Source organism: Pseudophryne corroboree, chromosome 6 (genome assembly GCF_028390025.1).
Source record: "Pseudophryne corroboree isolate aPseCor3 chromosome 6, aPseCor3.hap2, whole genome shotgun sequence".
Taxonomy (NCBI): domain Eukaryota; kingdom Metazoa; phylum Chordata; class Amphibia; order Anura; family Myobatrachidae; genus Pseudophryne; species Pseudophryne corroboree.
In genome coordinates, this window is record NC_086449.1 from 796,333,516 (window position 1) to 796,356,576 (window position 23,061).

Genomic DNA, 23,061 nt, shown 5'->3' on the forward strand with positions numbered 1-23,061 from the left:
CCCCTTTTTTGCTAGGATTCGGCGTTCAACCGCCATGCCGTCAAACGTAACCGTAAGTCTTGAAATACACAGGGCCCCTGCTGCAACAGGTCTTCCCTCAGAGGAAGAGGCCAGGGGTCTCCTGTGAGCATCTCTTGTAGATCCGAGTACCAGGCCCTTCGCGGCAAGTCTGGGACAACGAGTATCGTCTGTACTCTTCTTCGTCTTATGATCCTCAACACTTTCGTGATGAGAGGAAGAGGAGGAAACACGTAGATCGATTCGGACACCCACAGTGTTACCAGTGCGTCTACTGCTACTGCCTGAGGGTCCCGAGACCTGGCGCAATACCTCCGAAGTTTTTTGTTGAGGCGTGACGCCATCATGTCTATTTGAGGAGTTCCCCAAAGACGTGTTACGTCTGAAAAGACTTCTTGATGAAGTCCCCACTCTCCTGGATGGAGATCGTGTCTGCTGAGGAAGTCTGCTTCCCAGTTGTACTCTCCTGGAATGAAGACAGCCGACAGAGCGCTTACATGATTTTCCGCCCAGCGAAGGATCCTTGTGGCTTCCGCCATCGCGACTCTGCTTCTTGTCCCGCCTTGGCGGTGCACATGAGCCACTGCTGTGACATTGTCTGATTGAATCAGAACCAGAAGGTTTCGAATTAAACTCTCCGCTTGTCAAAGGCCGTTGTAAATGGCCCTGAGTTCCAACACATTGATGTGTAGACAGGACTCCTGGTCTGACCAAAGACCCTGAAAAGTCTTTCCCTGTGTGACCGCTCCCCATCCTCAGAGGCTCGCGTCTGTGGTAACCAGGATCCAGTCCTGAATCCCGAACCGGCGACCCTCCAGCAGGTGAGCACTTTGCAACCACCACAGGAGGGACACTCTGGTTCCTGGGGACAAAGTTATTTTCCGATGTAAGTGCAGATGGGACCCGGACCACTTGTCCAGAAGGTCCCATTGAAAAGTCCTTGCATGGAACCTTCCGAAGGGAATGGCCCCGTAGGCCGCCACCATTTTCCCCAGAACTCGAGTGCATTGGTGAACTGACACCCTTTTCGGTTTTAGCAGGTCTCTGACCATGTTCTGGATGTCTTCGGCTTTCTCTATTGGGAGGAAGACCTTCATTTGTTCCGTATCCAGTATCATACCTAGGAACGGTAGTCGAGTTGTCGGAATCAACTGTGACTTCGGTAGATTTAGAATCCAACCGTGTTGCTGGAGCACTCTCAGAGAGAGCGCCACACTGCTCAGCAATTTCTCCCTTGATCTCGCTTTTATCAGGAGATCGTCCAAGTATGGGATAATTGTGACTCCATGCTTGCGCAGGACCACCATCATTTCCGCCATTATCTTGGTGAAAATCCTCGGGGCCGTGGAAAGTCCAAACGGCAACGTCTGAAATTGGTAATGACAATCCTGTACAGCGAATCTCAGGTATTCCTGATGGGGGGCATATATGGGGACATGAAGGTACGCATCCTTTATGTCCAGAGACACCATAAACTCCCCCTCCTCCATGTTGGCTATTATTGCTCTGAGAGATTCCATTTTGAATTTGAATCTTTTTATGTACAGGTTTAGGGATTTCGGATTCAAAATCGGTCTGACCGAACCGTCCGGTTTCGGGACCACAAATAGGGTTGAATAGTAACCTCTTCCCTGCTGGTGCAGGGGAACCTTGATTATCACTTGCTGTATACACAGTGTTTGAATTGCAGCTAACACTACATCCTTTCCGATGTGGAAGCTGGTAGGGCCGATTTGAAAAATCGGCTCGGGGGCACATCCTCGAATTCCAATTTGTAACCCTGGGAAACTATTTCCAACACCCAGGGATTCAGGTCCGAACTGACCCAGACCTGACTGAAAAGTCGAAGACGTGCCCCCACCGGTGCGGACTCCCTCAGGGGAGCCCCAGCGTCATGCTGTGGTTTTTGGAGCAGCCGGGGAGGACTTTTGTTCCTGGGCACATGCCGAAGCAGGTGCTCTCTTGCCTCTGGCCTTACCTCTAGCGAGGAAAGAGGATCCCCGACCTCTTTTGGACTTGTGCGACCGAAAGGACTGCATCTGATAGGGTGTTGCTTTCTTTTGCTGTTGGGGAATATATGGTAAAAAATTTGATTTACCTGCCGTAGCTGTGGAAACCAGGTCCGTCAGCCCATCCCCAAACAATACATCACCCTTATAGGGTAGTACTTCCATATGTTTTTTGGAATCCGCATCACCCGTCCATTGGCGAGTCCATAAGGATCTTCTCGCTGAGATAGACATGGCATTGGCCCTAGAAGCTAGCAATCCAATGTCCCTTTGAGCATCCCTCATAAATAAGACTGCATCTTTTATATGGGCTAGAGTTAGGAATATAGTATCCTTATCCATAGTATCAAATTGATCTGTCAGCTCATCTGTCAAGCTGCAATTGCGCTACACACCTATGTCGACGCAATCGTCAGTCTTAACACAGCACCCGTATGAGAATAAATACCCTTTAAGGTAGTTTCTTGCCTGCGATCTGCAGGGTCCTTCAGGGCCGCTGTGTCAGGAGACGGTAGCGCCACTTTCTTGGACAAGCGCGTCAGGGCCTTGTCCACAGTGGGGGGTGATTCCCAAATCTCCCTGTCCTGCTTAGGGAAAGGGTATGCCATAAAAATTCTTTTGGGGACCTGCGGTCTCTTGTCCGGAGTCTCCCAAGCGTTTCCAAGGAACTCATTTAATTCATGAGATGTGGGAAAATTAATAATCTGTTTCTTTTCCTTAAACATGTGTACCCTTGTGTCGGGGACCGAGGGTTCATCCACAATATGCAACACATCCCTTATTGCCACAATCATACACTGAATGGTTTTTAGTCACCCTAGGGTGCAATTATACTTCGTCATAGTCGACACTGGAATCAGAATCCGTGTCGGTAGTAGTGTCTTGTGTTAAGGGACGCTTTTGAGACCCCGACGGGCCCTGTGAGTCGGTCCAATCTGAGGATTGACCGCCTGATGTCCCCCCTAAACCAGCCTTATCAAGCCTTTTATGTAAAGATGCCACACTTGCATGCAACCTATGCCACATGTCCATCCAATCTGGAGTCGGCACAACCGACGGGGACACACCACTCATTTTCTCCACCTCCTCCTTGGAGAAGCCTTCCGCCTCAGACATGTTGACACACACGTACCGACACCCCACACACACAGGGATTAACCTATAAGGGGACAAAACCCCAACCAGGTCCTAAGGAGAGACAGAGAAAGAGTATGCCAGCACACACCAGCGCTTAACAACACTGGAAAAAAATAAATAAGATTTTACTTACCGATAAATCTATTTCTCGTAGTCCGTAGTGGATGCTGGGGACTCCGTCAGGACCATGGGGATTAGCGGCTCCGCAGGAGACAGGGCACAAAACTAAAGCTCTAGGATCAGGTGGTGTGCACTGGCTCCTCCCCCCATGACCCCCCTCCAAGCCTCAGTTAGGATACTGTGCCCGGACGAGCGTACACAATAAGGAAGGATATTGAATCCCGGGTAAGACTCATACCAGCCACACTAATCACACCGTATAACTTGTGATCTAAACCCAGTTAACAGTATGACAAACGTAGGAGCCTCTGAACAGACGGCTCACAACAATAACAACCCGATTTTTTTGTAACAATAACTATGTACAAGTATTGCAGACAATCCGCACTTGGGATGGGCGCCCAGCATCCACTACGGACTACGAGAAATAGATTTATCGGTAAGTAAAATCTTATTTTCTCTGACGTCCTAAGTGGATGCTGGGGACTCCGTCAGGACCATGGGGATTATACCAAAGCTCCCAAACGGGCGGGAGAGTGCGGATGACTCTGCAGCACCGAGTGAGAGAACTCCAGGTCCTCCTCAGCCAGGGTGTGCCCCTGACCAAGTAGCAGCTCGGCAAAGTTGTAAAGCCGAGACCCCTCGGGCAGTCGCCCAAGATGAGCCCACCTTCCTTGTGGAATGGGCATTTATATATTTTGGCTGTGGCAGTCCTGCCACAGAATGTGCAAGCTGAATTGTACTACACATTCAACTAGCAATCGTCTACTTAGAAGCAAGAGCACCCAGTTTTTTGGGTGCATACAGGATAACAGCAAGTCAGTTTTCCTGACTCCAGCCGTCCTGGAAATCTATATTTTCAGGGCCCTGACAACATCTAGCAACTTGGAGTCCTCCAAGTCTCTAGTAGCCGCAGGTACCACAATAAGCTGGTTCAGGTGAAACGCTGACACCACCTTAGGGAGAAACTGGGGACGAGTCCGCAGCTCTGCCCTGTCCGAATGGACAATCAGATATGGGCTTTTGTGAGACAAAGCCGCCAATTCTGACACTCGCCTGGCCGAGGCCAGGGCCAACATCATGGTCACTTTCCATGTGAGATATTTCAAATCCACAGATTTGAGCGGTTTAAACCAACGTGATTTGAGGAATCCCAGGACTACGTTGAGATCCCACAGTGCCACTGGAGGCACAAAAGGGGGTTGTATATGCAGTACTCCCTTGTCAAATTTCTGGACTTCAGGAACTGAAGCCAATTCTTTCTGGAAGAAAATCGACAGGGCCGAAATTTGAACCTTAATGGACCCCAATTTGAGGCCCATAGACACTCCTGTTTGCAGGAAATGCAGGAATCGACCGAGTTGAAATTTCTTCGTGGGGCCTTCCTGACCTCACACCACGCAACATATTTTCACCACATGTGGTGATAATGTTGTGCGGTCACCTCCTTCCTGGCTTTGACCAGGGTAGGAATGACCTCTTCCGGAATGCCTTTTTTTCTTTAGGATCCGGCGTTCAACCGCCATGCCGTCAAACGCACCCGCGGTAAGTCTTGGAACAGACATGGTACTTGCTGAAGCAAGTCCCTTCTTATCGGCAGAGGCCCTGAGTCCTCTGTGAGCATCTCATGAAGTTCCGGGTACCAAGTCCTTCTTGGCCCATCCGGAGCCACGAGTATAGTTCTTACTCCTCTACGTCTTATAATTCTCAGTACCTTTGGTATGAGAAGCAGAGGAGGGAACACATACACCGACTGGTACACCCATGGTGTTACCAGAACGTCCACAGCTATTTCCTGAGGGTCTCTTGACCTGGCGCAATACCTGTCCAGTTTTTTGTTCAGGCGGGACGCCATCATGTCCACCTTTGGTCTTTCCCAACGGTGCACAATCATGTGGAAACAACTTCTCGATGAAGTCCCCACTCTCCCGGGTGGAGGTCGTGCTGAGGAAGTCTGCTTCCCAGTTGTCCACTCCCGGAATGAAAACTGCTGACAGTGCTATCACATGATTTTCCGCCCAGCGAAGAATCCTTGCAGTTTCTGCCATTGTCCTCCTGCTTCTTGTGCCGCCCTGTCTGTTTACGTGGGCGACTGCCGTGATGTTGTCCCACTGGATCAATACCGGCTGACCTTGAAGCAGAGGTCTTGCTAAGCTTAGAGCATTGTAAATTGCTCTTAGCTCCAGTATATTTATGCGGAGAGAAGTCCCCAGACTTGATCACACTCCCTGGAAATTTTTTCCTTGTGTGACTGCTCCCCAGCCTTTCAAGCTGGAATCCGTGGTCACCAGGACCCAGTCCTGAATGCATAACTGTGGCACTTTAGTATATGAGCACTCTGCAGCCACCACCACAGAAGAGACACCCTTGTCCTTGGAGACATGGTTATCCGCTGATGCATCTGAAGATGCGATCCGGACCATTTGTCCAGCAGATCCCACTGAAAAGTTCTTGCGTGAAATCTGCCGAATGGAATCGCTTCGTAAGAAGCCACCATTTTTCCCAGGACCCTTGTGCAATGATGCACTGACACTTTTCCTGGTTTTTGGAGGTTCCTGACTAGCTCGGATAACTCCCTGGCTTTCTCCTCCGGGAGAAACACCGTTTTCTGGACTGTGTCCAGAATCATCCCTAGGGACAGCAGACGTGTCGTCGGAGACAGCTGCGATTTTGGAATATTTAGAATCCACCCGTGCTGTCGTAGAACTACTTGAGATAGTGCTACTCAGACCTCCAACTGTTCTCTGGACCTTGCCCTTATCAGGAGATCGATCAAGTAAGGGATAATTAAGACGCCTTTTCTTTGAAGAAGAATCATCATTTCGGCCATTACCTTGGTAAAGACCCGGGGTGCCGTGGACAATCCAAACGGCAGCGTCTGAAACTGATAGTGACAGTTTTGTACCACGAACCTGAGGTACCCTTTGTGAGAAGGGCAAATTTGGACATGGAGGTAAGCATCCTTGATGTCCAGGGACACCATATAGTCCCCTTCTTCCTGGTTCGCTATCACTGCTCTGAGTGACTCCATTTAGAATAGGTCTCACCGAGCCGTCTGGCTTCAGTACCACAATATAGTGTGGAATAATACCCCTTTACTTGTTGTAGGAGGGGTACTTTGATTATCACCTGCTGGGAATACAGCTTGTGAATTGTTTCCAATACTGCCTCCCTGTCGGAGGTAGACGTTGGTAAAGCAAACTTCAGGAACCTGCGAGGGGGAGACGTCTCGAATTTCCAATCTGTACCCCTGGGATACTACTTGTAGGATCCAGGGGTCCACTTGCGAGTGAGCCCACTGCGTGCTGAAAACTCTTGAGACGACCCCCCCACCGCACCTGTTTGTACGGCCCCAGCGTCATGCTGAGGACTTGGCAGAAGCGGTGGAAGGCTTCTGTTCCTGGGAATGGGCTGCCTGCTGCAGTCTTCTTCCCTTACCTCTATCCCTGGGCAGATATTATGGGGACGAAAGGACTGAGGCTGAAAAGACTATGTCTTTTTCTGCTGAGATGTGACTTGGGGTAAAAAAGGTGGATTTTCTAGCTGTTGCCGTGGCCACCAGGTCCGATGGACCGACCCCAAATAACTCCTCCCCTTTATACGGCAATACTTCCATGTGCCGTTTGGAATCTGCATCACCTGACCACTGTCGTGTCCATAAACATCGTCTGGCAGATATGGACATCGTACTTACTCTTGATGCCAGAGTTTCGCATATATAGAAATGCATCTTTTAAATGCTCTATAGTCAATAAAATACTGTCCCTGTCAAGGGTATCAATATTTCCAGTCAGGGAATCCGACCAAGCCACCCCAGCGCTGCCCATCCAGGCTGAGGCGATCGCTGGTCGCAGTATAACACCAGTATGTGTGTATATACTTTTTAGGATATTTTCCAACCTCCTATCAGTTGGCTCCTTGAGGGCGTCCGTATCTGGAGACGGTAACGCCACTTGTTTTTATAAGCGTGTGAGCGCCTTATCCACCCTAAGGTGTGTTTCCCAACGCGCCATAACTTCTGGCGGGAAAGGGTATACCGCCAATAATTTTCTATCGGGGGAAACCCACGCATCATCACACACTTCATTTAATTTATCTGATTCAGGAAAAACCACATGTAGTTTTTTTCACACTCCACATAATACCCTTTTTTGTGGTACTTGTAGTATCAGAAATATGTAACATCTCCTTCATTGCCCTTAACAAGTAACGTGTGGCCCTAAAGGAAAATACGTTTGTTTCTTCACCGTCGACACTGGAGTCAGTGTCCGTGTCGACCGACTGAGGTAAAAGGACGTTTTAACGCCCCTGACGGTGTTTTAGACGCCTGGACAGGTACTAATTGGTTTGCCGGCCGTCTCATGTCGTCAACCGACCTTGCAGCGTGTTGACATTATCACGTAATTCCTTAAATAAGCCATCCATTCCGGTGTCGACTCCCTAGAGAGTGACATCACCATTACCGGCAATTGCTCCGCCTCCTCACCAACATCGTCCTCATACATGTCGACACACAATTACCGACACACAGCACACACACAGGGAATGCTCTGATAGAGGACAGGACCCCACTAGCCCTTTGGGGAGACAGAGGGAGAGTTTGCCAGCACACACCAAAAACGCTATATTATACAGGGACAACCTTTATATAAGTGTTTTTCCCTTATAGCATTTTAATATATATATATATATATATATATCGCCAAATAAGTGCCCCCCCTCTCTGTTTTAACCCTGTTTCTGTAGTGCAGTGCAGGGGAGAGCCTGGAAGCCTTCCCACCAGCCTTTCTGTGAGGGAAAATGGCTCTGTGTGCTGAGGAGAATAGGCCCCGCCCCCTTCTCGGCGGGCTTCTTCTCCCGTTTTTCTGAGACCTGGCAGGGGTTAAATACATCCATATAGCCTCCAGGGGCTATATGTGATGTATTTTTAGCCAGAATAAGGTATTATACATTGCTGCCCAGGGCGCCCCCAGCAACGCCCTGCACCCTCCGTGACCGTTGGTGTGAAGTGTGTGACAACAACGGCGCACAGCTGCAGTGCTGTGCGCTACCTTCATGAAGACTGAAAAGCCTTCTGCCGCCGGTTTCTGGACCTTCAATCTTCAGCATCTGCAAGGGGGGTCGGCGGCGCGGCTCCGGGACGAACCCCAGGGTGAGACCTGTGTTCCGACTCCCTCTGGAGCTAATGGTGTCCAGTAGCCTAAGAAGCCAATCCATCCTGCACGCAGGTGAGTTGAACTTCTCTCCCCTAAGTCCCTCGATGCAGTGAGCCTGTTGCCAGCAGGACTCACTGAAAATAAGAAACCTAAAAACTTTTTCTAAGCAGCTCCTTAAGAGAGCCACCTAGATTGCACCCTGCTCGGACGGGCACAAAAACCTAACTGGGGCTTGGAGGGGGGTCATGGGGGGAGGAGCCAGTGCACACCACCTGATCCTAGAGCTTTAGTTTTGTGCCCTGTCTCCTGCGGAGCCGCTAATCCCCATGGTCCTGACGGAGTCCCCAGCATCCACTTAGGACGTCAGAGAAAAAAGATTTTACTCACTGGTAAATCTATTTCTCGTAGTCCGTAGTGGATGCTGGGGACTCCGTAAGGACCATGGGGAATAGACGGGCTCCACAGGAGACTGGGCACTCTAAGAAAGATTTAGTACTACTGGTGTGCACTGGCTCCTCCCTCTATGCCCCTCCTCCAGACCTCAGTTAAGGAAACTGTGCCCGGAAAAGCTGACATTATAAGGAAAGGATTTTGGAATCCAGGGTAAGACTCATACCAGCCACAAAAATCACACCGTATAACTTGTGATAAACTTACCCAGTCAACAGTATGAACAACAACAGAGCATCAACAATGGATGCCCACATAACATAACCCTTTATTAAGCAATAACTATGTACACGTATTGCACAAAATCCGCACTTGGGACGGGCGCCCAGCATCCACTACGGACTACGAGAAATAGATTTACCGGTGAGTAAAATCTTATTTTCTCTAACGTCCTAGTGGATGCTGGGGACTCCGTAAGGACCATGGGGATTATACCAAAGCTCCCAAACGGGCGGGAGAGTGCGGATGACTCTGCAGCACCGAATGGGCAAACACAAGGTCCTCCTCAGCCAGGGTATCAAACTTGTAGAACTTAGCAAATGTGTTTGTACCCGACCAAGTAGCTGCTCGGCAAAGCTGTAATGCCGAGACGCCTCGGGCAGCCGCCCAAGAAGAGCCCACCTTCCTAGTGGAATGGGCTTTCACTGATTTTGGGTGCGGCAAACCAGCCGCAGAATGAGCCTGCTGAATCGTGCTACAGATCCAGCGAGCAATGGTTTGCTTTGAAGCAGGAGCACCCAGCTTGTTGGATGCATACAGGATAAACAGCGAGTCAGTCTTCCTGACTCCAGCCGTCCTGGCTACATAGATCTTCAAAGCCTTGACTACATCAAGCAACTTGGAATCCTCCAAGTCACGAGTAGCCGCAGGCACCACAATAGGTTGGTTCAAATGAGAAGATGACACCACCTTCAGCAGAAATTGCGGACGAGTCCGTAATTCTGCCCTGTCCATATGGAAAACCAGATAGGGGCTTTTACATGACAAAGCCGCCAATTCTGACACACGCCTAGCCGAAGCTAAGGCCAATAGCATGACCACCTTCCACGTGAGATACTTTAGCTCCACGGTCTTAAGTGGCTCAAACCAGTGGGATTTCAGGAAACCCAACACCACATTGAGATCCCAAGGTGCCACTGGTGGCACAAAAGGGGGCTTAATATGCAGCACTCCCTTAACAAACGTCTGAACTTCAGGAAGAGAAGCCAGTTCCTTTTGAAAGAAAATGGATAGGGCCGAAATCTGGACCTTTATGGACCCCAACTTCAGGCCCATAGTCACTCCAGACTATAGGAAGTGCAGGAACCGTCCCAGCTGGAATTCCTCTGTAGGGGCCTTCCTGGCCTCACACCAGGCAACATATTTTCGCCATATACGGTGATAGTGTCTTGCTGTCACGTCCTTTCTAGCCTTTATCAGCGTACGAATAACTTCCTCCGGAATGCCTTTTTCCGCTAGGATCCTGCGTTCAACCGCCATGCCGTCAAACGCAGCCGCGGTAAGTCTTGGAACAGACAGGGCCCCTGTTGCAACAGGTCCTGTCTAAGAGGCAGAGGCCACGGGTCCTCTGTGAGCATTTCTTGCAGTTCCGGGTACCAAGTCCTTCTTGGCCAATCCGGAACAATGAGTATTGTTCTCACTCCTCTTCTTCTTACGATTCTCAGCACCTTGGGTATGAGAGGAAGAGGAGGAAACACATAGACCGACTAGAACACCCACGGTGTTACCAGTGCGTCCACAGCTATCGCCTGAGGGTCTCTTGACCTGGCGCAATACCTTTGTAGCTTTTTGTTGAGACGGGACGCCATCATGTCTACCTGTGGCAGTCCCCATTCTCCCGGGTGGAGGTCGTGCCTGCTGAGGAAGTCTGCTTCCCAGTTGTCCACTCCCGGAATGAACACTGCTGACAGTGCTTGCACGTGATTCTCCGCCCAACGAAGATTCCTGGTGGCTTCCGCCATCGCCACTCTGCTTCTTGTGCCGCCCTGGCGGTTTACATGAGCCACTGCGGTGATGTTGTCTGACTGAATCAGCACCGGTTGGTTTCGAAGCAGAGGCTCCGCTTGACTCAGGGCGTTGTATATGGCCCTTAGTTACAGGATATTTATGTGCAGACAAGCCTCCTGACTTGACCACAACCCTTGGAAGTTTCTTCCCTGAGTGACTGCCCCCCACCCTCGGAGGCTCGCATCCGTGGTCACCAGGACCCAGTCCTGTATGCCGAACCTGCGGCCCTCGAGAAGGTGAGCACTCTGTAGCCACCACAGAAGAGACACCCTGGCCCTCGGGGACAGGGTGATCAGTCGATGCATCTGAAGATGCGATCCGGACCACTTGTCCAACAGATCCCATTGAAAGATCCTCGCATGGAACCTGCCGAAGGGAATGGCTTCGTATGATGCCACCATCTTTCCCAGGACTCGCGTGCAGCGATGCACCGACACCTGTTTCTGTCTTAAGAGGTCTCTGACTAGAGTCACGAGCTCTTGAGCCTTCTCCGCCGGGAGAAATACCTTATTCTGGTCCGTGTCCAGAATCATGCCCAGAAAAGGCAGACGCGTTGTAGGAATCAGCTGCGACTTTGGGATATTCAGAATCCAGCCGTGCTGTTGCAACACTTCCTGAGAGTGTGCTACGCTGATTAGCAACTGCTCTCTGGACCTCGCCTTTATGAGGAGATCGTCCAAGTATGGGATAACTGTGACTCCTTGCTTTCGAAGGAGCACCATCATTTCTGCCATTACCTTGGTAAATATTCTCGGTGCCGTGGAGAGCCCAAACGGCAACGTCTGGAATTGGTAATGACAGTCCTGTACCACAAATCTGAGGTACTCCTGATGAGGTGAATAAATGGGGACATGCAAGTAAGCATCCTTGATGTCCAGAGACACCATAAAATCCCCCTCTTCCAGGCTTGCAATGACCGCTCTGAGCGATTCCATTTTGAACTTGAATCTTTTCAGATAAATGTTCAGGGACTTTAAATTCAATATGGGTCTGACCGAACCGTCCGGTTTCGGTACCACAAACATTGTGGAATAGTATCCTCTTCCCTGTTGAAGGAGGGGAACCTTTACCACCACCTGCTGCAGATATAACTTGTGAATTGCCTCTAACACTACTTCCCGTTCCATGGGGGAAGCTGGCAGGGCCGATTTGAGGTAACGGTGAGGGGGCATCACTTCGAATTCCAGCTTGTATCCCTGTGACACAATCTGTATAGCCCAGGGATCCACCTGTGAGCGAACCCACTGGTGGCTGAAATTTCGGAGACGCGCCCCCACCGCTCCTGGCTCCTGTGGAGCCCCAGCGTCATGCGGTGGATTTAGTGGAAGCCGGGGAGGACTTCTGTTCCTGGGAACTAGCTGTATGGTGCAGCTTCTTTCCCCTACCCCTGCCTCTGGCAAGAAAGGACCCACCTCTGACCTTCTTGCTTCTTTGTGATCGAAAGGACTGCATTTGGTAATACGGTGCTTTCTTAGGCTGTGAGGGAATATATGGCAAAAAGTTTGACTTCCCAGCCGTAGCTGTGAAAACTAGGTCCGAGAGACCGTCCCCAAACAATTCCTCACCCTTGTAAGGTAACACCTCCATGTGCTTTTTGGAGTCGGCATCACCTGTCCATTGCCGAGTCCACAGGACCCTTCTGGCAGAAATTGACATTGCATTTATTCTAGAGCCCAGTAGGCAAATGTCCCTCTGGGCATCCCTCATATATAGGACAGCGTCTTTTATATGCCCCAGGGTCAGTAAAATGGTATCCTTGTCTAAGGTATCCATTTCCTCAGACAGATTATCTGTCCATGCTGCTACAGCACTACACATCAAGGCCGACGCAATTGCCGGCCTCAGTAGAGTACCTGAATGTGTATAAACAGACTTCAGGATACTTTCCTGCTTCCTATCTGCAGGATCCTTTAGGGCGGCCGTATCCTGTGACGGCAGGGCCACCTTCTTAGATAAGCGTGTCAGAGCTTTATCTACCCTAGGGGAGGATTCCCAGCGCATCCTGTCCGTTGGCGGGAAAGGGTACGCCATAAGTAACCTTTTGGAAATCAGCACTTTCTTATCGGGGGAATCCCACGCTTTCTCACATAATTCATTTAACTCATGTGAAGGGGGAAAAGTCACCTCTTGCTTTTTCTCCCCATACATATAAACCCTTTTGTCAGGGACAGGGTTTACCTCTGATATGTGCAAAACATCCTTCATTGCTATAATCATGTAGCGGATGGCTTTAGCCATTTTAGGCTGCAATTTTGCATCATCGTCATCGACACGAGTCAGAATCCGTGTCGATATCTGTGTCAACAATTTTGGATAGTGGGCGCTTCTGAGACCCTGACGGCCTCTGCGCTGTAGGATCAGGCATGGGCTGAGACCCCGACTGTCCCAAGGCATCAGCTTTATCCAACCTTTTATGTAAGAAGTTTACATTATCATTTAACACCTTCCACATATCCATCCAATCAGGTGTCGGCGCCGTCGGCGGAGACACGTCATTCATCTGCACTTGCTCTGCCTCCACATAGCCCTCTTCGTCAGACATGTCGACACACGCGTACCGACACACCACACACACAGGGGATGCTCTATATGAGGACAGGACCCACACAAGGCCTTTTGGAGAGACAGAGAGAGAGTATGCCAGCACACACCCCAGCGCTATATGACCCAGGAATCACACAGTAACTTAGTGTTCACCCAGTAGCTGCTGTATATATAATGCGCTAAATTTATGTGCCCCCCCTCTCTTTTTACCCTTTCTACCGTGAGTCTGCAGGGGAGAGCCTGGGGAGCTTCCTCTCAGCGGAGCTGTGGAGAGAAAATGGCGCTGGTGAGTGCTGAGGAAGAAGGCCCCGCCCCCTCAGCGGCGGGCTTCTGTCCCGCGATTTTGTGAAAAATGAATGGCAGTGCTGCAGTGCGCTACCTCATATGAAGACAGGAGTCTTCTGCCGCCGATTTTGACGTCTTCTTGCTTCAACCCGCCGGCTTCCGTCTTCTGGCTCTGCGAGGGGGACGGCGGCGCGGCTCCGGGAACGGACGACAAGGTCAGGTTCCTGTGTTCGATCCCTCTGGAGCTAATGGTGTCCAGTAGCCTAAGAAGCGCAACCTAGCCGCAGTTAGTAGGTTTGCTTCTCTACCCTCAGTCCCACGTAGCAGAGAGTCTGTTGCCTGCAGAAGCTCTCTGAAAATAAAAAACCTAACTAAAATACTTTCTTATTAGCAAGCTCAGGAGAGCTCACTAAAATGCACCCAGCTCTGTCCAGGCACAGATTCTAACTGAGGTCTGGAGGAGGGGCATAGAGGGAGGAGCCAGTGCACACCAGTAGTACTAAATCTTTCTTAGAGTGCCCAGTCTCCTGCGGAGCCCGTCTATTCCCCATGGTCCTTACGGAGTCCCCAGCATCCACTAGGACGTTAGAGAAAAATATATCCAGATAGCGCTATTATGTCAATTCCCACTCACTGCGTCGCCAAAGTGCCCCCCTCCTCTTTTTTCCAGCCTGTGTTCAGCAGGGGAGAGACCAGGGAGCCAGCGTTTTCTTTCTCATGCAGCTTCTGTGGAGAAAATGGCGCTGGTTAGTGCTGAGGATCAAGCCCCGCCCACCCGACGGCGGGCTTCGGTCCCAGTGATTTTTCAATAAAATGGCGGGGGATCAGAGATTTACTGCCTCTGCAGTCTAATCTCACTGTATTTGTGCCAAATGTGAGTTTTGTTGCTGCCCAGGGCGCCCCCCCCCCTGCGCCCTGCACCCTTCAGTGCTGCTCTGTGTGTGTATGACTGGGAGCAATGGCGCGCAGCTTACCGCTGCGCGCCTTACCTCATGAAGATCTGATGTCTTCTGCCGCCTAAGATGTCTTCTGTCTTCTCTATCCGCTTCTACCTTCGGCATCTGTGAGGAGGACGGCGTCGCGGCTCCGGGACGAACCCCAGGTGAGACCTGTGTTCCGACTCCCTCTGGAGCTAATGGTGTCCAGTAGCCTTAGAAGCAGTGCCCAACTTGACAAGCCAGCTCTGCTTCTCTCTCCTCGATCCCACGATGCAGGGAGCCTGTTGCCAACAGGACTCCCTGAAAATAAAAAACCTAACAAAATTATTTTTCCACAGAAAACTCTGGAGAGCTCTCTGCAGTGCACCCATTCTCCTCTGGGCACAAGATCTAACTGAGGTCTGGAGGAGGGGCATAGAGGGAGGAGCCAGTGCACACCCATAGTCAAAGTTCTTTTTAGGTGCCCTATCTCCTGCGGAGCCCGTCTATACCCCATGGTCCTTACGGAGTCCCCAGCATCCTCTAGGACGTAAGAGAAACCATAATTGTTCTTCACTCGCTGCCTTACTGCTTCAAATAAATGGGAGAGCTGGTGTCCCTCACTATTTGCTATGTGTGTTACCTTTAATGTCTTGCACAGATCGCAATGTACCAATGTCTGCAAGCAATCATTGCTCTGATGTGTAACAGTCATACACTATGCTGCTGAGGAAAGGATACACGGATTGTTGTCATCGATGCTGCAGTTATCCAGGATGAGCGGAATCCCGTCTAGCTGATAAATCTGGAGGGATACACAAATATCACACAAGTCAGACAACTACTGACCAGCAATAAGGTACAATCAGGAACAGTTGTAGAAAAAAACATTTTGCGGAATTGTCAATGAGGCTACAATCATAGAAGAGAAAGAAAACCCACTGGGATCCTCAAAGTTGTACAGATTTATGATCGCATCTACACCTCTGACCAAAGAGGTGGAACTGGGAACAGTGATGATGGGGCATTCTCATCTATACAAAGCGTATTCAGGCTAGGCAGAGGAGTACACACATACGAGATGCGTACAACTCTCCGTATGGACAAATATAGAGTACATAATTGTATCCGTGCACAATTACTTTGCGCAAAGTACGTCCAATTTACAGATGGAGACCTCTTCATCTTTACCTTTAATAGGATTAACTGAGCGAGGGCAGTCGGACTTAATCCCCTGCTGTATTGTTCTCTCTGTATTGTATTGCAGCTGAGAACAATAGACGAAAGGCTTATGCTAATAATCCTTGGTGCACCTAGGCGCAGCAGAGAAGCCAAGATGAACGTAGCTCCATCTGTACTTGCAAATCAGTCCAGAGGGAGTTGCATTTATGTCTTACTTAATTTCTTTGCTTTATGTTAACAAACACAGCAGGTGCAGACCTCAGTGCCACTTAGGTTCATCCATTAACTAGAATCTATGATCCAACAGTTGATTTAAGATTTGTCTTTTGGTAAACATGCATTAAGGGTGTGTCCCCCATACAGGGCTGCCCAGCTTTAATACATTCCTCATTTTCATTTCACATGTACAATCAAGTTCATTAAAAGGGACACATTGCATCTGGTTGGTCAAGGGCAAGATTCCGAGCTTGCAAAAGATTGGAAACACTCTGTCAATATCATTATATAAACAGCCAGCAACCTGTTGCTCCGTACCCCTCCATAGCGACAGACATCTGAGGTTCTTCAATCACCTTAGGCACGGCAAACGTTTACTTTTAGAAAGCTGGGAAGTGACTTCTCAAGTGTTGTCCAAATACCTGAATGAGGGATTGCCGTCCTCCCAAAAAATGTGAAGTGTGGAGAGCATTGTATGAAAAGCCACCTCCACCCTTTGCTCTGCGGTGAACAATCCCGGCCCTTATACAGGCGTTTCAAGTGCTACATATATTTTCAATTAGCTCAGAGTTTGGTTTCTGTACAACAATTATTAGGGCTGGTTCGCTTTCAAGACTGTTTGAAAATAATGCAAAAGAACACTTCTTGCATTATAATCTAAATATTGGTTCACACCAGGAGTATAAATCTTCATTAGAAAATGAAATGAAAAAAAATAGACATTTCAGGAATTGCGGTCCGATTTTTCTCGTCATCAATAAAAATTTGGTGATTGGTGAAACGCGTTTAAACACTGATTACTTGGAAGTAAGATATTATGGGGGGTATGCAATTAGCTCCGATCATTTCAGAGCTAATGAATTTGCTCCACTAAGTAATCAATTAGGGCCGTTTTGAAGGAAGTTTCGCCAATGCCTTTTCACTTTTTTTTTTATAAAGTAAAAAGGCACTGGTGAAAAATGGCTCAAAAATCGTCAAAAATGGGGCGTGTTTTTTCAACGGTAAACACGTGTTTTCCGCCCCTGCTGCATTTTCCACCTAGGCGAAAATACGGTTCTGCTATTGCATAGGGCGAATCCCCATTATTATAACAGAGAAACTGTCACTGCGGGCGCTCACGGATATTCGAGCCAACATTTTTAAAAGACAATAAATAGATGATCACTGAGCTTGTGGATGCTTGTTACTTATATCACATCAAATATATATATGTATATATAAAAGATTTTTTGTATAACCATTGGTCCTCAAAAATGAATAAGTATTAAGAATTAATAATAGGAAGGCCTATATTTATATAACATCACATTTATTGTGCAATCACAATCAGAAATATGCATCACAAATATACATTAATAAGCAACAATAAAATGGTAGAATTCCAAGGAAAGTGATCAGATCAGTTATTTGTTCTCTCCTTCATATGCATACACTAAAAATAAGATTTTACTTACCGGTAAATCTATTTCTCGTAGTCCGTAGAGGATGCTGGGACTCCGTAAGGACCATGGGGAATAGACGGGCTCCGCAGGAGATAGGGCACTTTAAGAAAGCTTTGGATTCTGGGTGTGCACTGGCTCCTCCCTCTATGCCCCTCCTCCAGACCTCAGTTAGGGAAACTGTGCCCAGAGGAGATGGACAGTACGAGGAAGGATTTTTGTAAATCTAAGGGCGAGATTCATACCAGCCACACCAATCACACCGTATAACTTAAGATAAACTTACCCAGTTAACAGTATGAACAACAACATAGCCACGGTATCACCGAAAACTATAACATAACCCTTATGAAAGCAATAACTATATACAAGTCATGCAGAAGAAGTCCGCACTTGGGACGGGCGCCCAGCATCCTCTACGGACTACGAGAAATAGATTTACCGGTAAGTAAAATCTTATTTTCTCTAACGTCCTTGAGGATGCTGGGACTCCGTAAGGACCATGGGGATTATACCAAAGCTCCCAAACGGGCGGGAGAGTGCGGATGACTCTGCAGCACCGATTGAGCAAACAGGAGGTCCTCCTCAGCCAGGGTATCAAACTTATAGAACTTTGCAAAGGTGTTTGTCCCCGACCAAGTAGCTGCTCGGCACAACTGTAATGCCGAGACCCCTCGGGCAGCCACCCAAGAAGAGCTCACTTTCCTAGTGGAGTGGGCCTTAACCGATTTCGGTAACGGCAATCCTGCCATAGAATGCGCCTACTGAATCGTGTTACAGATCCAGCGAGCAATAGTCTGCTTTGAAGCAGGGGCGCCAACCTTGTTGGCCGCATACAGAACAAACAAAGCTTCAGTCTTCCTGATCCGAGCCGTTCTGGTCACATAAATCTTCAAAGCCCTGTCTACATCCAGGGACTCGGAATCCTCCAAGTCCCTTGTAGCCACAGGCACGACAATAGGTTGGTTCACATGAAAAGATGAGACCACTTTTGTCAGAAAGTGAGGACGAGTCCTCAACTCTGCCCTATCCACGTGAAAAACCAAGTATGGGCTTTTATGCGATAAAGCCGCCAATTCTGAAACACGTCTCGCCGAAGCTAACGCCAACAACATGACCACTTTCCACGTGAGGTATTTCAACTCCACAGTTTTAAGTGGTTCAAACCAAGGTGACTTGAGGAATATGCAGCACCCCCTTCACAAAAGTCTGTACCTCAGGAAGAGAGGCTAATTCTCTTTGAAAGAAAATGGATAAGGCCGAAATCTGGACCTTTATGGACCCTAATTTTAGGCCCAAGGTCACTCCTGTTTGAAGGAAGTGAAGTAGACGGCCCAAATGGAACTCCTCCGTAGGAGCAGCTCTGGCCTCACACCAAGAACCATATTTCCGCCATATACGGTGATAATGTTTCAACGTCACGTCTTTCCTAGCCTTGATCAGGGTAGGAATGACTTCCACCGGAATTCCTTTTTCCGCTAGGATCCGGCGTTCAACCGCCATGCCGTCAAACGCAGCAAGTCTTGGAACAGACAGGGCCACTGCTGCAGCAGGTCCTGCCTTAGAGGAAGAGGCCACGGATCTTCTGTGAGCAACTCTTGCCGTTCCGGATACCAAGTCCTCCGTGGCCAATCTGGAACAATGAGGATTGTTCTGACCCTGCTTATTCTTACAATTCTCAACGCCTTGGGTATGAGAGAAAGAGGAGGAAACACATAGACCGATCTGAACACCAAAGGTGTCACCAGAGCGTCTACCGCTACCGCCTGAGGGTCCCTTGACCTGGCGCAATACCGCTTTAGCTTTTTGTTGAGACGGGACGCCATCATGTCTATTTGAGGCAGACCCCACCGATCCGCGCAAAGACTTCTTGATGAAGTCCCCATTCCCCCGGATGCAGGTCGTGCCTGCTGAGGAAGTCCGCCTCCCAGTTGTCCACCGCCGGGATGAACACCGCTGACAGCGCGCTTACATGGCCTTCCGCCCAGCGTAGAATCCTGGTCGCTTCTGCCATGGCCACTCTGCTCATTGTTCCGCCTTGGCGGTTTATATGAGCCACTGCCGTGACATTGTCTGACTGAATCAGAACCGGTCTTCTCCGAAGTAAGTTCTCCACTTGACGCAGGGCGTTGTATATGGCCCTCAACTCCAGGACGTTGATGTGGAGACAAGTCTCCAGGCTTGAGAGACCTTGGAAATTTCTTCCCAGTGCCACTGCTCCCCAGCCTCGGAGGCTTGCGTCCGTGGTCACCAGGACCCAGTCCTGAATGCCGAACCTGCGACCCTCTAGAAGGTGAGCACTGTTCAGCCACCACAGGAGAGATACCCTGGTCCTGGGAGACAGGGTGATCCTTTGATGCATTTGTAAATGGGACCCGGACCACTTGTCCAAGAGGTCCCATTGAAAAGTCCTCGCATGGAATCTGCCGAAAGGGATGGCCTCGTATGAAGCCACCATCTTCCCCAGGACCCGCGTGCACTGATGCACTGAAACCTGCTTTGGTTTCAATAGGTTCATGACCATGGTCATGAGTTCCTGAACCTTTTCGATCGGAAGAAAAACCTTTTTCTGGTCTGTGTCTAGGATCAGGCCCAGAAAGGTCAGACGCGTTGTAGGAACTAGCTGGGACTTCGGTATATTGAGAATCCAGCCGTGTAGCTGCAACATCTTCATGGACAGAGACACGCTGTCCAGCAACTTCTCCCGAGATCTCACCTTTATTAGGAGATCGTCCAAGTATGGGACAATTGTGACCCCCTGCCTGCGCAGGAGCACCATCATTTCCGCCATTACCTTGGTGAAAACCCTCGGGGCCGTGGAAAGCCCAAACGGCAACGTCTGAAATTGTTTCGGGACCACAAACAGGGTTGAATAATATCCCTCTCCCTGCTGGAGATGAGAACTGTGACAATCACCTGTTGAACATACAATTTTTGGATTGCTGTCAACACTGACTCCCTCTCTGACGGGGAAGTCGGCAGAGCCGTTTTGAAAAACCGGCGAGGAGGCAAGTCTTCGAATTCTAGCCTGTATCCCTGAGCAACAATCTCTACTGCCCAGGGATCCACCTGCGATTGAACCCAGACGTGGCTGAAAACCCGAAGACGAGCCCCCACCAGATCTGCCTCCCCCCGGGAAATCCCAGCGTCATGCGGTGGACTTTGCAGACGCAGGGGAGGACTTCTGCTCTTGGAAACTAGCTGTGTGCAGCTTCTTTCCCCTGCCTTTTCCTCTGGTAACAAAGGACGATCCCCGCACCTTCTTGTTTTTATTGGAACGAAAGGACTGCATTTGATAATGAGGTGCCTTCTTAGTATGCTGCGGGGGGACATAAGGTAAGAAATTCGACTTACCAGTCGTAGCCGTAGAGACAAGGTCCGAGAGGCCGTCTCCAAACAACTCTTCCCCTTGTACGGCAAGGACTCCATGTGCCGCTTAGAATCGGCATCTCCCGTCCACTGCCGGGTCCACAGGAGTCGCCTAGCAGCAATAGACATAGCATTTATTCTGGAGCTTAATAAACAAATGTCTCTCTGAGTATCTCTCATATACAAGGCAGCATCTCTGATATGCTCTATGGTCATTTGAATGGCATCCCTATCTAAGGTGTCAATCTCCGCAGATAAGGAATCTGCCCATGCCACAACCGCACTACAAACCCAGGCCGACGCCATAGCCGGTCTAGCAATAGTACCGGAGTGAGTGTAAATGTGCTTCAAGGTAATTTCCTGCCTGCGATCAGCCGGTTCCTTGAAGGAAGCCGTATCCTGAGAAGGCAGTGCCACCTTTTTGGACAAGCTTGTCAGCGCCTTGTCCACTTTTGGTGAAGATTCCCAGCGTATCCTATCAGTTTGTGGAAAAGGATACGCCATAAGAATCCTTTTGGGAACGTGTGGTCTCCTATCTGGAGAGTCCCAAGCCTTTTCGCACAATTCACTTAATTCAAATGATGATGGAAAAGTGACTTCAGGCTTTTTCTCTTTATACATGTGTACCCTCGTGTCAGGGACAGGGGGTTCCTCAGTAATATGCAAAACCTCTTTAATGGCCATAATCATGTACCGAATACCTTTTGCCACCTTCGGCTGTAATTTTGCATCTTCATAGTCGACACCAGAGTCAGAATCTGTGTCATCGATCTGGGATATGGTGCGCTTCTGAGACCCCGACGGGCCTGGCGCCACAGGGACAGGCATGGACTGGGTACCTGACTGATCCCTAGCTTCTGCCTTGTCTAACCTTTTATGCAATAGATTGACATTTGCATTCAAGACATTCAGCATATCCACCCATACCAGTGTCGGCGTTGCCGACGGCGACCTGACATTCAAACACTCCCCCTCCACAGTAAGCGAGCCTTCCTCGTCAAACATGTCGACACACGCGTACCGACACACTTCACACACACAGGGAACCCCTTTTCTGAAGACAGTATCCCTGTCAAGGCCCTTTGGAGAGACAGAGAGAGAGTATGCCAGCACACACCCCAGCGCAATAACCCTGAAGACCAACACAAAATGTTTTGCCCCAGCAGCGCTGTGTAATATGTAAACCGCCAATTATGTGCCCCCCCGCCCCTCTCTTTTAAGCACCCTTTCACCGTGTGTAAGCAGGGGATAGTCCGGGGAGCTTCCTCTCAGCAGTGCTGTGGAGAGAAAATGGTGCTGGTGAGTGCTGAGGGAGAAGCCCCGCCCCCTCGGCGGCGGGCTTCTGTCCCGCTCAAACTTAGTAAAATATGGCGGGGGCTCTTTTATATACATGTACAGAGCCCACCTGTACATGTATATAGTCTTTTTGCCATGCAGAGGTTTATATTGCTGCCCAGGGCGCCCGCCCCCCCAGTGCGCCCTGCACCCTTACAGTGACCGGAGTGTGTGAGGTGTATGGGAGCAAGGACGCACAGCTGCAGTGCTGTGCGTTACCTCAGTGAAGCTGAAGGCTTCTGCCGCCTGAGACGTCTTCTGACTTCTGTACTTCTGGCTCTGTGAGGAGAACGGCGGTGCGGCTCCGATGTTGGACGCCCAGTAAGAACCTGCGTTCACCCCCTCTGGAGCTAATGGTGTCCAGTAGCCGAGGAAGCAGAGCCTATCTTAGACAAAAAGGTCTGCTCCTCTCTCCTCAGTCCCTCGATGCAGGGAGCCTGTTGCCAGCAGTGCTCCCTGTGAAAAAGTAGTAAAAAGTAGAAAGGAAAATCCAAACAAAAATGCTTTCAGGCAGAGAACTCTGCAGTGCACCCATCTTGCTCTGGGTACAGTGTAAAACTGAGGTCTGGAGGAGGGGCATAGAGGGAGGAGCCAGTGCACACCCAGAATCCAAAGCTTTCTTAAAGTGCCCTATCTCCTGCGGAGCCCGTCTATTCCCCATGGTCCTTACGGAGTCCCAGCATCCTCAAGGACGTTAGAGAAACAAGTAATATGATTCCTATGATAGTATAAAATACTTTGGAAATAGTAACTATTGGCAAACTCCCAGACTTTATCCTCCTCCAAAGAATGAAAATAATGTATTTTAGTTAATTTGATTTGACAGCTTTTGTTTGTGTCCAAATAGTATCATTAGTAGCTGGTATGCACCTCGCAG

The 23,061-nt window shown here is 49.4% G+C and overlaps 1 protein-coding gene across 2 annotated transcripts in view; it reads right to left on the reverse strand.

Moving 5' to 3' along the window:
• The window catches only part of ATXN10 (ataxin 10), a 345,162-nt gene that overhangs the window by 33,695 nt on the left and 288,406 nt on the right, over positions 1-23,061 (reverse strand). For both annotated transcript variants that reach the window (XM_063928886.1, XM_063928887.1), the window contains exon 10: positions 15,385-15,448. In XM_063928886.1, the coding sequence (XP_063784956.1) occupies positions 15,385-15,448 (64 nt within the window). The remainder of the gene's footprint in view (positions 1-15,384; positions 15,449-23,061) is intronic.